This window comes from Larus michahellis, chromosome 1 (assembly GCF_964199755.1).
Source record: "Larus michahellis chromosome 1, bLarMic1.1, whole genome shotgun sequence".
Lineage (NCBI taxonomy): Eukaryota > Metazoa > Chordata > Aves > Charadriiformes > Laridae > Larus > Larus michahellis.
In genome coordinates, this window is record NC_133896.1 from 199,452,106 (window position 1) to 199,467,586 (window position 15,481).

Here is a 15,481-nt window from a genome sequence, read left to right on the forward strand (position 1 = left end):
AAGATCCTGAAACTAAAAGAAGCTGAAGCTTGATGGGGCCCATTCACTGTACCCACATCTCCCTTTCAACATTCTGATGGCCGTTTTAAGATATTTTAGTCCAGTGACATGAAGGAGTTAGTTTCCCTACTTAGATCTCGCATACTTAGATCTTGACCAGGGATAGAAAGAAATCCTTCTCCTTGATACCAAAGCTTGCATGAGAACATGCAGAATATTATGAATTTCCTTTGAAGGCTCTTGTATTGGCTGGTGTTCAGAAAGAGGAGTGGCTGCTTTATTATGGCTTGGAAATTCTTAATATCCTCACTAATAGCAAACTTTCTATACAGGGTGGTGAAGTTGAAGTGCATTTGTCCTTTTGTTTCCTGGAGCTGAGCACTTCAGTTGTGTGACATGGAAAGCCCTGATCATCCACTGATACTCGGTGGCACTGATTGAAGGCAGTTTGTTTAAACAATACTGCTGTTTTGTCCTTGCAAAATCAATTTTGGCTCATTCTTTGGGTTTGCGCACATAGTGCATCAGTTGGGCTCGCAGTGTGTAATCATAATTCTCCTCCGTTGCGCTGAGACCAAACTGCTGTGGTTGGGTAACAGCCTGTGTTTCATGACAATGAAACAAATGCGTCCAGCATTTGCTGAAAAACACATTGAGGGAGCAAAAAAATGAGAGCCCTAACAGCTGATGGATGTGAACAGGACACTGCAAAGTATTTCCTTCTGATGAGTCCAAAACCAATACTTCAGGTCTTGTGTGACAGCTTGGGGCCAGTTTATCTTATGTTGTTGGGTCTGCTGGCGCCATATGAAACTAGCCTGAACCACACCAAAGTAAGTGTAAGAGAAGTGTCTAAGCAGGAGAAGGCGATTCCATGCAGGAAGAGGAGCTGCTGCCCTCTGTAAAAAGGGACAAGACAGAAAGGAGACAAAGCCTGTCCTGAACAGGAAGAATCCCTTTCCGTGAGGACAATCTCCTTCAGATCTTGTCCTGGGGATTAGAAAACACACGTGCTCCAGTGAAGCAGCTGTGGTGGTCGAGGAGTCTCTTTTCTATAGGCAGAAACTGTTGGGAAAGTTGTGGGAAGGCAGAGCTTGTCTCAGCAAACTTAGTTTGACAGTGGCATGTTCCACCCCTTCAAGAAAAGGTAGATCTGAGGAGCTAAGTGGAAGAAGGTACAGCAGAGCGCACCCAGTAAGAACAAGCCCTTTCTGAAGTTATTGTAAATCTCATTATTTCTGGGCTTGAAGTGCGACTCGCATATGTGTTTCTGGGAGGTCTGAGAGTGGTATAATTTTATACCCTGTGCCCCAGAGTGTAGGACATGAAGTCCATGGGCTCTGCCATAGCTTTCCTTTCCTATGGCCTCTGTCAAATGGGTATTTTTCGGGTATTGTCACACTGACTTATTTCTAAAAGCAAATCTTTGTTCAGGGCACAAAAGCAGCTGTTGGACTTATATAAGGGAGATGTGGAAAGGTGATTTCTGAAGGCTCTCCGGCTCACTGATACCACAACAGTCTCTCTAACAACCTATTTATGCCAAATTTAGCTGGGGTAGCCCCCTTCCCTCCAGCCTGCCCCTTTCCCTACATTTTGGGCTGTTTTGCTGGCACACAGCAGGCCCATGGGTGTGTTTGCAATTACAGAGGGTGAAACAGGAACAGCTCTGCCTTATCTCCCTGGTTTCCCAATGTCACTAAGCGCATTTTATTTTGAGATTCCTGATGGTGCTTGGCAAAGATAAACAAAATCTTCCATCAGGAAACCTGGGAGCTATTTCCACAGGAAGCTTCAAATCACTAAAGTAAATAAAACCCTTTTACGTTATTCCCAGCCATGTTATTTAGCTAGCCTGAGCCTGTAACAATTGGTGAGAGGTGTCATATATTAGGGGCTCCCAGCCTTTAAACAAATGATTCTCTTGGAATCCTGTGCATTTTGCTTTTGTCCTTAGATTTTTCAGAAAATAGTCTTTCTTCACAGAAGAGACATCTAGGAAGAGCTCCAGACCTGACAACATGGAAGTAGTTACAACTATATTATTCTGTTGGCATGTTATCCTTTTACATTAAAAATAGCTCACTTGCCTTGATCCCAGGGGATCTTTAGTTTCATCTTAAGAGTTTTGCTTGGCTCTTCCTAGCATTTGCTGAGTGCTGGCATCTGCAAAAGCCAAAAATGTGCAATATTTCAGACCTGTACCCTGGCTTTCCCAACACAGATCAGAACAATTTGAGGTGTACTGAGAGTAAGACGCAGCAGTTTCTTTCATCCAAATGCTTACTCATGATCAAAACTTTGGACCCTGGATTGCATTTAAGTGTGTCTGAATTCAATGCTGTTTAACAAAATCAAGCAGAGGATTCACTTCATCTAACTTAAGCCTTAAAGTTAGGTATCTAAGCCTAAACTGGTCATGTAGGATCTCTTCATGAGTAAGCGTGAGGGATTAGGATCTCTGGAATTTGGCTCATCTTAAGGCAATGGGTTGCGTTGCTCTCTGGAGGTGCCTCTGTCACACCATGGGCTGTAAACTTTAGCCCATACGCAAACCAAGTATATTCAAGTACATTTCGATGGCTTAGGCTAAATATGCTGTAACCCCATTAGGGAAAGGTTTAATCTTAGTAGCACTTCCAGTCAACACGTTCTTAACTGAGACCAGAATCTGGCACCATGCACCCTTACATATCAAAAAGGATGCTGGTGATAGTCACTCATAGATGAGTTCACTAAATTTTAAGTTTTTCTTTTAGTTTTGTTTGCTGGATAGAGGAAAAAAGGGAGGTCCCAATCATGTATAAGAGGAACAAGTCAACACACGGGCTTTAATGTCCAGTCTAATACGTTAGTGTCACTGCCTCCATTAGGTTGATCTTTGGACTACACAGCTGAACTACAGCCGGTGACTGTACAGCTGCCTTGCTCTCACTGCAAGGGCACAATGAGCTCAACCAACAGAAATCCTCTCCCTGGAAGGCACCTACCGTCAGAGGAAATTTCAATCCAGGACTTGCAGGAGCTCATTTACCCTGTATTTAACACTCAGGGCTAAGTGCAGAAAGAGGATATTAAGGGGAGCAACTGATACCAGACTTTCAACAGGCAGAAACTTTGTTTGAAAGGCAGCAGTGAGCAAGTCGTGTTCGTGGTTCCCCTGGGGAGCCAAGGCTTGTACAGTGGGGATTTAGGGATAAGCTTTCTGATGGATTGGTGAATCAATGAAGAATGTTACTGAAAGGTGTGGGATCCTATTCACTGCAGATCTACTCTTCATGTGCCCCTGCTGCTGTGACATTAAACCTGAAGCAACGTTGGTAAGCATGGAACTGAATGAAAGACGGCGTTGAGTTGTTCATGCTCTATGAGACAAGAAAAGAAGGCATAATTCTCCATTATGAAAGATGAAACCATTCTTATGGTTTTGAGTCAAGTTCACAGCCAAGTGCTGTAGCAATTAGCAGTGAAAGAACAATTGAAAATGGCCAAAGTCGATGTCACTTGACCGAGAAGAAGGAAATGACTTTATCAGAATATTGGCTACAAATAAACGCAGAGAGCTTGCATTCTAGGAGTAAAACTTGGAAGTGCTTTCTCTCAGGAACTTTCACTGAAGCCAGTGGCATAATTCTCCCTCGCTGGAGAGATGAACCCCAGGCGGAGGCAGTCAGCACCACCACGGGTCTGTGCTGCTCCCCAGGTGGATGAAGCTGCAGTAAAGTTACAATGAACGGCAAACACGACTTTTTCAAGTGTGTCTTTTTACATTCGTAGCTAAATTATTCCTACCTGAACTACCAGCTATGAAAATTCCTTGTGAAAACTTAAGATTTAGTAAATGGTTAGTGCAGTGATACTTGATTTCTCTCAGGTGGAAATATTGTTCACTTATGTTTAATGCCAAGCAGCCTGAAAAGAGCGATCTTCACCCTAGTGCTGCCCACACATGGCTGGCCACCCAGGCCAGCAGGTGCTGTTTCTGCTCTCCTTTTGGGTGCCTGACAAGCTTTAAATGCATGGCAGGCAAACACCTCTGTTCCAAGGGAAATGTCAGGCGTGTAATCACAGATTCAGTAATTTCTCAGGATTTGAAGCATTTTTGAGAAAGAGACATGATTTGTCTGAATACTCATGAATAACAAGAAAACAATATAACCTAGCCTGATGAACTGCAGTATTTTTCTGCTGTCCCCTTGAGATTCATTTTCTCTCATGCAGTTCACAAACTGGAACTGAGATCAGAGTTTTACTCCTTTTTCATAGTCCCACTGTGCTGTCTTTAAATAATTCTGCTTTTGGTACCCTGCCCCAGTCTGTCTTAACTGGGCATAACATTTCTACAAACTCAATACTTCCAAGAGCAGCTTCAGTTTACACTAACTGATGCCTGAGCCCAAGTGTCTCGTAGCTCCAAGACAAATTATAAGAATAGTTGGAGCCTAGCATATGAAAGGAAAGATTAGAGACTTCAGCAGGAAGACAAGGACATCGATTAGTTCAAAGGCTTCCTGATAAAGGGGAAAATATACGCCCCGTTAATTTTGGCTCATTCATTTCGTATAAACTAAAAAGTGTTCTTGATTTTTGACAGATGTACCGAGTGGATTCCATGTTAGTTTGGAAAAAATGCCCATCGAAGGAGAGAATTTGATCTTGTCCTGTTCGGCCAACAAGTTCCTGTACAAAGACATTGCCTGGATTTTACCGAGGACAGTCAACAATCAAACGAAAGCAAAAAGATCTCTCAACAAGGAGTACTCCATCACCCTCACTCTGACCATCAAGAACGTTTCCCTGGCACACTCGGGCACCTATGCCTGCCGAGCAAGGAACATATACACGGGGAAAGAAGTGCTTCAAAAGAAAGACGTTACAATCAGAGGTGAGCACTGCAACAAAAAGGCTGTTTACTCTCGGATCCTCAAATATAAAAGCACAAGGAATGATTGTACAACACAAAGCAATGTAAAACATTAAAGGACTCATTAAACAGTAACAGGTGTCTCATATCATCTTGATTTTTTATTACTGTTGCTACCTTTCAGGCCCTGAGGTGGTGCACATTCCCCCATGGGTTGGACGTAGGAGGAATAGCAAACAAAATCATAACGCATGAGCTTCCGGTTGAGTTCAGACGGGTGTTTTCTGCTTTGACAAGGCACGTGGAAGCTGGGGTTTGGAAGATCCCCTGTGCTACATTTTGCATGTTGTTATTTTTTCTCTTGCTGTCTCCTACTGAGCGATAAGGAAAACTTTGGATCAATCTTTTCTTCCACTTTGATATCGGCCTCGTCAAAACTGTCAAAGCTGAATAAACTGATTAACTTTAAAAACTGCTGTTTTCAGTCAACAATGGACATTTAATAAGTTAACTTGAATGTGCAGAATGAGCACAATTCAGTTTGAGATTGACTGGACTATATATTTTTTATTTTAATCTGATCTTGATGGACTTATAAATATTACCTGCTGAGCAAGTTCTAATGCTTATTTATTTGAAATTATTTTCTACACTAAAGTACATTAATCTTAAAAAGTATCTTCTAAAGGAAGTATGCAGGGAAGAAATAAAAATGTTGATATAATGCACAGACCAATCATATCATTTATAATAATGACGATTTTAAAACTGACAGACGTGAACCGTGTTTCTCCAAATAAATCCAGGTAGACTTCCAGTTGCTGTGTTGGTCAATTTTTAAAGTCAGTTCTGCACTAATGTAAAAAGCTACTGATAAAAGGGTGAATGTTGCTCTTGGCCTGAAGATACAGGAATTTGTAATGTTGTAATTATTTTATTAAATGAGAAATATTACACTAACATGACTGACAAGGTTGCAGCCAGCACAGTGAGTTCTTTAATATGTTTTTAAAATCACAAATTCAAAATTGAAGCCATTAAAAATATTCATTGCTTTTGGGATGCAAGTGACAATTGGATTTATTATGGGGATTAAGAACCAGTCAAACTGCTGAAGGAGAATTAAGGGCAACATAAAACTTCCTTGTGAGCGTTTCCCCTTTTTTTTCCTTCGACCTGATTTTGCTATGAGATGTTTCTGTGTATTATAAATTCTGTATAAGGAAGAAGTTGCTATTTTTAATAGATCTGATAACTTTATTTTTTTACAATACATAGCTTTTATTATTTTTGGTTACATTTATGATTGATCATTTATATAGCATTTACATAAACCATAACAAAACAGGCCGTAGTGACCAAAATAGCTACAGCAAAGGAACAAAGTGGCTGTGCTTTTAAAATAGAGGGTGACAACATGACAGTTTCTTGCGCTTGGGAACTCACCAGGCTATTTCCTCCTTTAGGTGTCGAGACTGTGTCCCACGGCTAAACTTGTCTTTCACGTGGGAATTGCTTTTGTCAAGTGTGAAAGGGTAAACAATAGCATTTCCCCGTAATGCCAGTTTCATGGAGCCTAAAATGCTTAGGAAACAATTGATAACCTGGAAGTTGTCAGAGTAAAGAAGAGAATAATCATTTATATCTTGAAATGTCACCTATAGCCTGCTTGTATACAGTAGCTCTTTTGTTCATTATTAGTGTGATGGCTTCCAGAAACAATGTGCTCTTGCAAAGGGACCTGGGTCTCTTTTTTTTTCTAAAATATGCCTAAAAAGCAAGCGAAATCATTGGTGACTGCTGAAAAATGGGGCAAGTGCGCTCTGTAGCATTTGCAAGTCTTCAAAAGAATTACAATACAGAATCCCCTTTTTTATGAGGCTGTTTTGTGAGAAGACATTTGATGGCAAGGTGGGCGGTGATGACAGGACGTTATGAATTTTCCATGGCCTTGTGAGCCGGAGTGTGATGACTTGTAGCAGCCAGTTGCCAGGCAATATGAGTTTGGGTCAAGAAAAAAAAAAGAGATGTGGCGATTAGACTGTTCCTCTGTGAAATTGTTGTGAATCGCGATGATGTGTATCACTGCTGGGTGGACGTCCTGCCAGCCTGGTCTCAACCAGACCTCGGGGGGCCACGCTGTGCACGGATGTCGTAACATCCCGATGTGGCTGCCCGTGTTGGGAGGCACAGAGAAACCTCACTGGAAACATTTGAGGAAAGCAGGTCTTGGGGGCCAGATAAAAACTACTGATGTCACTTTTGATGTCCTCAGATGACTGGAGAATCTCATCGGTTTGGGGAGTTTCTTTGCTTTCTGTTGTGTAATATATTATTTAGGGAGAAAGGTGTGAATTATATTTCTTCTTTTTTTTTTTTTTAAGTGTTAAAATTAAAGCTTGTATTTATATTTTTGTACTGATTAATAAAAATAAGTGAACAGACAACGTAATCATAACAAAGGGCAAAAATGGATGGAATGCAAAAGTATACCCCAAAATGAACTAATTGTAATGTTTCCCCCTTGTTCGCCATTGTTTGCTTTTGGAAATGCAAATTTTCCCTCCTTTACCACCCTCGGGTGGGCTGAGTGTTCTGACACCAGCGTCCCCTTCTCCCCTGTCGCTCCCCTGGGCCAAACTCTGCCTACAATGAAGTTCCTCGGGGACACTGAGAGCAGAGTTTGGTCCGGCCAGGCAGCGCTTGCGGGCAGGCACAAGGGCTGGGGATGAGCCCGTGGGGGCTGCCCTGGGCGCTGAGCCCTGCAGTGGCTGTGCTGGTGGCCAGGGCAGCCCCTCGGCTTTGGAGTGAGCAGAGCCGGGTGTTGGAAACTGCCCCCCTTGGCTTCACTGCAAAAATGAACAGAAGAAAATGGGGGGGGGTTGCAAAAGAGGATAATCCTCAGGTTGACCATGTCCTTGAAAAAACAGCTGACTGCAGCAGAGAAATTATTGAAAGTATATGAATGGTGACTTAAGTTTTAAGCAAAAAAGCTTTTCGTAATATGAAAACCCATCTTTAGTGTATGGCTATAAAAAAATTAAAATTAATCACAAATAACTCACTGAATGTGTGGTTTGCCTTTGTTGTGTCATCTTGTCTGCCTTCATTTTGGATGTCTGGGCTCGGGTGTCCATCAGGGACCACTGATAAATGTGAACTGGGGAGCTCTTCTCAGCCTGGGTACACAGACATGTGTCAGACGGTGACTGTTCATAGGCAGCGTGTGTTGTGAAAAATGATAACTCTGTAAAAACTGAGGTGAGATACCAGTGAGAAGAGGGCAGTCTTCTTGGCTGCCAGGCAAATATTGTTGACCATGTCATTGTGTAGGTATTTGATGAAGATTTTACTTTACAGCCTCTCTTATGAGCATTACTGTTTGGGAAGAGAGAACAGATTGTGTACTACACTGTAAACAAAAAATAGCATTGCCTGTGGAAATTACAGACTTGCAGCTCAGAAAAGCCCAAACTGATCATTGCAGGGTCATGACTATGCTGGAATTAATTTCAAGGGGTAAGAGCATAGCAAAGATAGCCTACTTTAAAAGTGCTTTTAGTACTGTGGGGTTCATGCACACTGCATAAGCTGGTGGTACCTAAGTGCTTAATTTTTCTGAAGAGTTTTTTATGTACAGCTGGTAACAGAATAATTGTGAAGATGAAAATGTCTGACAGTTGGTTTTTCTGAAAGACTAGAGTATAATTTTCCAAACCCAGAGTGTCAGAAATTCAGCTGATATTATACTTGCTGTATTGTTATCTACTGCAATCCAAAAGAAAATATATACCAAGGGTTGGGTTTTGCCTTGTTTTATTTTGGTTTGTTTCATATTTTGTAATGTGTGTCTTATTATGTTAGCAACTGCTGATCCTGGCAGTTATCAATGAAGAGAAATATTACAAATAATCAGTTCATGCAAGACTGGGGAATTCAAGGGAATCTGCAGAGCTTTTGCATCTGTGAGATTGCTCAGGAGCTCCCTGGATTCTCCATCACTACTTTGAAGGGACCAAAAAGGATCATGTGAGAGTTGCAAATGTGATAGAAAGATGTTGCCATATAATGTGCATAAACGTCGCATATATCTTGATCTTTGTCAGAACAGCCTTCAGCTCTGCAAAGAATGAAGGAAGGAGTGGCAAAGGGTTGAAATGAGGATGGGGAAGATTTGTTGTTTTGCTTCTTTCAGGGATGACTTTAACATGGCGTTTACAGAGTGTTTTTGAAATGCCCTTCTGAGAGCAGAAGCAGACCAGATGAGATGTGCTTCCAATACACATTGTCACTGACTGTCATGGAAATGTGTTTTATTACCTTGCCTTTGTACGAATTTCAGTAGATAAAACAGGAGTGGTATTGCTATGCTGTGTGGCTTGCTAGCACTCGGCTTCGGCCCCTGCCGTCAGGGTTTCCAGCATCTGTGGGCTGCTGGAGGACACGGGCGCATTTCTCACCAACTCAGTTTTGGCAGGCGGGCTGCGGTGTGGTTTGGCCAGGCCTTGTTGTGTTCAGCCAAATATGTGAAACACAAAAGTGGAAGAATTTATGAAGACTTTGGGACATGTAACGCAATGCTTTTGTGCTTATGGTTTCTGGTTTTAGATTATGTGAGTTTACTGAATACAATTTGTAACTGTACTCTTTAAAAAAAGTCACTTTGGCAGGTATTGTGGTGTACAGAACTGTGCGGGGCTATCAGTGATGCAAAGATATTCTGCTACGAGGGTGTCCTGATGATTGTTAAAAACCTTGGTGTCACAGTTTGTTTCTTCTGATGATGCCAAACTCTGAGCTTTCATGGAAACTCGTTGCTTTCAATAAACAAACGTGGTTGGTAATGGAACTGAGGAAATCTTTTAAACAATGTCATCACTGGGTCTCCACTGGTCATCATAACCTCCTTTCGCTGAGTAACGAGAGTTTTCTGCACACATCAAACGCTCTTAAACAAACTGGAATGGTAAATAGAATCTATGAACAATGAACTTGGTAGAACATCCATAGCTGTTTACATCAGTAAAATGCTGGTAGGGAAGATAATTAAGCCCCCACAGTCACAGGAATGTAAAACGGAGGTGTTGTTTTGTCTTGTAGCTCAAGAGGCACCAGCCCTCCTGCGGCACCTTATGGATCAGACAGTGAACACCAGTAACTCGGCCATGCTGGAGTGCCAGGTTCGTGGCATCCCCGAGCCCCAGATATCCTGGTTTAAAAACCATGAGGAAATACAGCAAGAATCAGGTGAGAGCTCTGTGTACTCGCCTACCTTTTACAGCTTTTTTATTGTGCCCTGTCTGCCTTAGCCATTCGCAGAGTCCTTGGCATCGGTACCCAGACATAAGGAAGGAGAATTGCCCAGCTGTTACAAGGCAGAGAAGCACGGGTGCTCCGGGTTATTTTGTCTCACTCCAAAACCCCAGCCAGGCTGGAGGTGTAGGCACAACGGGCTTCTATGGAGCCAGTGGGGAAAATACAGCTCTCAATTTGCATCTGAGAAGAGTCATCTCCAGAAAAAAATATTTCTCTCCGTTTACTATAGAGGGAGCCTAAGGATCAGGTGTCTTGGTTGGTGTACAGCTAGGTAGGGGGAAACCAAGCTTGCATGATGTGCATAGGAGTACCACAGGGAGTCTGTGGTCAGGCATGCAAAGTCTGTTCTTGATTGACAACCTAACTGCCAGACTAATTCTGTATCTGGGGTCAACAAAACCAAAATGCATCTGCTGGCAGCGGAGGAATCCAGGTCTCATGGAGTAGAAAGGAACAGCTTCCCAGGTGGCATGCTGCAGCTACAGGAAAACTCTGGGAGATGTTTTACTGCTGTATCCGGAATGTGGCTTGAAAGATCAACTGAGGCTCATATCCAGCTCTGATGGCACAGAGATCACGAAAGTGCTCCTTGGAGATTTCAGATCATCTGGATCTGAGAATGATCTCAGGATCATTCCGATAGAAGGCAAAACCTTTCTTATGGGAATTCATCCACGTTTGGATCCAAAGCACACAATGATCTAGCGTTACAGGCTCAGCAAAAATGTTCAAGGAGGCTTTGTCTGTAGGAACTTGGATCCCAAGTGTAGTTCAATAACAACATTTTAGGAAGTTGGTGTTTGAGGTTCTGTCCTGCATTATTGGTAATCAGCGTAACATGAATAAAAGCAACAGGGAATAACTCTGAGGATTTCTCAAAATGAGTTATAAGCACTTGCAGACTTGCAGCAAAGGCACCAAACTTAATCTAGAGCCAGATTCCATGAAGCTTTACAGTGACCACATGGTTGTAATGTGTCCTATTGTCTTCTAAAATGTGTTGTGTATCTAGGGTGTAATGCAACACATGAGGTTAGGAGCCAGGAAGATGTCTGTAGAGGGTAGGTCAGAGCACTTCAGTTAGGTGCCTGAAATAGATGGTGGGAACAGTACATTTTGACAGAACAGTAGTTCTGATGGAGCCAAACACACAAGTGTCCACTTGACTGCCCGTTTCCTGGCCATACAGTGCCTTAATGACAGTCCTGAGGCCAAATCTGCTCCCTGCCATTTCCTCTCTTGCTGGAGTATTGCCCAGGCTGGCTTCTGGGTTGACCCAGCTGGAATACACAAGGTGTTGAAAACTTCAGATAACTCCTGTGTTTTAGGGTATACCTCACGGGACCTCTCTTTGCACTGGCTGGGGTTCTTCTGAGAAGGGGCTCATTGTCCCATACCACATGGACAAGTGGGACTTGGAGCAATTCTGCTGCCCATAAGGCCAGTGTGGACTTATGGAGTTGGTTCTTGGAAGTACTCTGAGCTTGAGCTGCTTCCGGTGTGGACCTGAGCCTGTAAGTGTAGTGGTTAAGTAACCACACCACCCATTTTCCAAAGTTGGAGACGCGCTGAAGAACTTATTTGCATGAACGTCTAGGCACAGTGCTAATCAATATATATGATACCAAGTGCTCCCAGGATCGTTCCCTTAGGCTGAGCTTTTTCACTCAACGCAAGTGCTTTGTAAACACTGATTTCCAAAAGATTTCCAAAACATCCAAGTATATTTGGCTTTCCTGCAGATAACATTGTGCTGTTCAGTCTGTGGCTCAGATTTCTTTTGAGAAGAACTTGAAGCAGATATTATTACACAAGGGCCTGGTTTTGTTTATATCCTGGCTCCCTCTTATTGCAAAATATTTCGTTTCACAGGAATAATTTTAGGGCCCGGAAGCCGAATGCTGTTTATTGAAAGAGTAAAAGAGGAGGATGAAGGACTTTACCAGTGTATAGCCACCAACTTAAAAGGGTCCGTGGAGAGTGCGGCATACGTCACGGTACAAGGTAAAGCACGACATGAAATGGGAAGAGCAAGCTTGCCAGGGTGATGTTCCTACTCAGGCTGGAAGGGTGGGGGTACGGCTCAGGGCTCATGCGGTGATCTCTGAAGGCAGCAATTTGAAGGAAATCCTAGCAAGGGAAGTGTACCAGGTTGGAAAGGAAGCCTAGCAGGAAATGCTAACTCAGAGCATGTTTACACTGACCTAAAAAGAAGAATTGCTTCAACCCAACAAAGATCAGGTCAGGGTAGAAGACAAATGTAAATTTAGTATCATCAAAACAAACAAAAAACAGAATAAGGAACACTCCTACCCACTCATTTTCCCATTTCAGGTTAATTCCAAAGAAATTAGAGGCCTGGGATATTTTCATTTGTTTATTTTCAATGTAAAGTGAACTGCCAGATTGGACTAGAAGATTTTAGCCTAGCAATAGCTACACATGCGTTTTTCAAAGGTACTTGTAAGAACTAAGTATGTTCTAGTTATTTCTGTAACCATTACTTGAGATATTTTGCTATTCATTTAAATACCCAGCATCATTCTGCCTTCTGCCAAGCTTGACTTAGGTCTGTGGCAATGACTTCTGTCAAGTAATTTTACATTGCATAAAAATAAGTGTTATTCAGTGACTTTTCAGTTTCATTGAATACCCTTTTTGTTCGTATATTATGAGTTAGGAGAACTGGTTGACATTCTCCATGTAAGTCAGTGCCATGTATGAATTGAATTTGACATAACCTATCTTATTGATCTCATGTGTTAAGTAAATAGTCCTTAATGCATTTAGTTTCTCTTTATAGAAGACTGTTTGACTACCACCAGGTCTCTCAGGCAGGGATTATATCTTTGTGGACGTTTTCATACAATTACTAAATGTATCTGAATGCTACTGAGTGAATACTCCCCTACAGCAGAAGACCATTGATTTTCTGCCACAAGTGTGTTAGCAGTCTCAGTTAATGGTCTTCTTTGATAATACAACGACGTTTTTTGCTTTAAAAGGTCAGGGATAAATATATGTACACGTGGGCTGGCCTAAGTGGTGTAATCAAGGAGTTAAAAACACCCCTCTCCTTATAAATAATGCTAAGGTTTTTATGGCTGCTCTCATAGCTAAAAGAATACTTTGTGCCTAAGTACTTGCTGTCCAATGCATCCTACTAATTGATGGACTTGGACAATATAATTAATTATTGTATTGATTTTTAACATCATCGTGTCTTGGCTATTTATTACAACCACAAGCATTCTGTCCGATGGCTTCTAGGAAGTCGTATCTCCTTGTCCATGATCCAGAGAAGAGGAAAGACAGCAACCAGGAAGTCTTTGGAAGCTTCTCTGGTTACATGTCCTGGGGGACCACTGGCAATGCTCTTGTGTGAATCCTATGGGAACTCTTTGATAAGTAGGGGATGAAGTCTACCATATTAAAATGTATAGCTTTGCGACTGCATGAGAAAAAGAGAGACTAGTATGGTCAAGGAAAATGTCTTTCCACGCTCTCTCTTCCTACTGCCTGAAGGGACATCACTGGAGGTTTTTTCAGTCACACCAGAGTGTCTGTCCCTCTCCCAGGGAACAGCAGCCTCCCACCCCATCCCTGAGCCTGGAGGGATCAGATCAGGGCTTAAATGTGGCTTAAATGCAGGGTTCTCAAAAGTGGGCTTTGCCACTTGCCTGTCTTTCTGAGAAGTACAGACCGTGCGACTGCCACTGTGAGCACCAAAGCCTTCCCTCCATCCCGGCAGCTCTCGGAGCGTGAGGCTGCCGATCAAAGGGAGCAGAGCAACGCCTCATGTGGATGGCTGTGTTTAGCAGATTGGAAGAGCAGTTTGTGAATGAGTCAGGAAGGAAACTGTCTGCTCTCTTTATTTCCTCTGAAAAAACATTCTTATACTCGCAGATAAAACAATGTGTTATTTTTATATCCGAGATGGATGAATGGATGGTGAAATTCAAGGGCCGTCTTTAAATAATCACAGCCCATGTTTGGTTTGGAAACCCTTTTTGCCGGGTTGTCTGAGAAGGAAAGGGGCTGCTTTTGTGGACATGTCAGAGCAAACTGTCCGCTTGCTCTCGGCTGAGGAACTGAAGAGGCAGAGAACCTGCAAGGGCTGAACAGGAACAGCAAATGGCCGCCAGAGCGCCCAGCAGGCGGAGGGGACTGTGTCCCTAAAAACCTGGGGACACAAGCTGGTGGGCACGGGGGGAACACGGGCTGTCTTGGGCAGCTCTCCCTGGGGGGGACACCCGTCTGCCCCATTTGTAGAGTGGGCCACTTGCCATGAAAGCCTTGCCCTGCTTCTCCTCCTGGGGACCCTCGCACCCCCCCTCAGCCGCAGCCAGCGATACAGCTGCTCGTTGCAGATGTGCTGCACCATTTGAAGGGGATGTGTTGCTGAAGGAAGGAGCACCTTTTACAGTTCATGCTCACTGAAATCCAGACGTATAACAAGCAAATGAATACAGGAACACGCACTGACTTAAAGCCGATGTTGATAACTTGAAGTGATCCCTGCTGATGAGAAAGGAAAATCTCTCATTTATTAAGCATTCATTGGACTATTCCAACACTATGAAAAGGGTGTTTGCTTTTTAAATAGCTGTCTGGTTTTCTATCTATCTGCCTTTCTGACTTTGTATCTCAAAAAGTTGTTGTGCCTTTTGGGTCACTGACTCTGAAGTCATCAGGAATGTTTCCATGAAGTTTAACTGGAATCCCCTTGGCTACTGAATGACATTCAGCCTGGGTTATGTGCATGGGTGTAAGAGAAAAGGTGAATATCAGGGGACACTTATACTCTTGTTACTTCAGGGGACGACCAAAGAAAGTCATGGAGGTTTCTAGTTCATCACAAACACTACCTCCAGTCAGTGATGGCTTTGTCTGGCCAGGTCATGAAAACCTCTAAGGATGGAAATTCCTCAGCATCTCTGAGCACCTATCCCAGTGCTGCACTGCTGTGATCATGGGATCACATGGATGAAGCAGGGTAGATCACATTGATCTAGGGGTGAGGGACGCTTTGGGTCCAGCAGAGTGGTGTTGGTGCCCCAGGCATTGCTTTTCCCCTGGTTGACACCTGACACAGAGCTGCACCTCGATGTTCGGAGCTGAAATCCTAACGACAGAGCCTACGCCAGCCCATGGCCTGAGCTCATTCCTGGAGGGGTCAGTGCATTAGTCCCGGCTGTCGTCCCTGCATGCCTGCACCATCCTGGTGGCTCTTGTAGCTGCTGAGAGAGAAAAGCTGCTGCCAGTGGCACTTCTTCAGTCGCTCTCTCCTCACCCCTCTGC

At 43.1% G+C, this 15,481-nt stretch overlaps 1 protein-coding gene across 2 annotated transcripts in view; it reads left to right on the plus strand.

The window, feature by feature from the left end:
* Positions 1 to 15,481, plus strand: part of FLT1 (fms related receptor tyrosine kinase 1) — a 113,153-nt gene that overhangs the window by 65,913 nt on the left and 31,759 nt on the right. The window contains exons 13-15 of one of the 2 annotated variants that reach the window (XM_074568532.1): positions 4,595 to 4,885; positions 9,965 to 10,111; positions 12,053 to 12,184. In XM_074568532.1, coding sequence (XP_074424633.1) covers positions 4,595 to 4,885; positions 9,965 to 10,111; positions 12,053 to 12,184 — 570 coding nt within the window. Of the gene's footprint in view, positions 1 to 4,594; positions 4,886 to 5,048; positions 7,925 to 9,964; positions 10,112 to 12,052; positions 12,185 to 15,481 lie in introns of those variants that run through there. The other variant, XM_074568540.1, reaches the window with a different exon arrangement.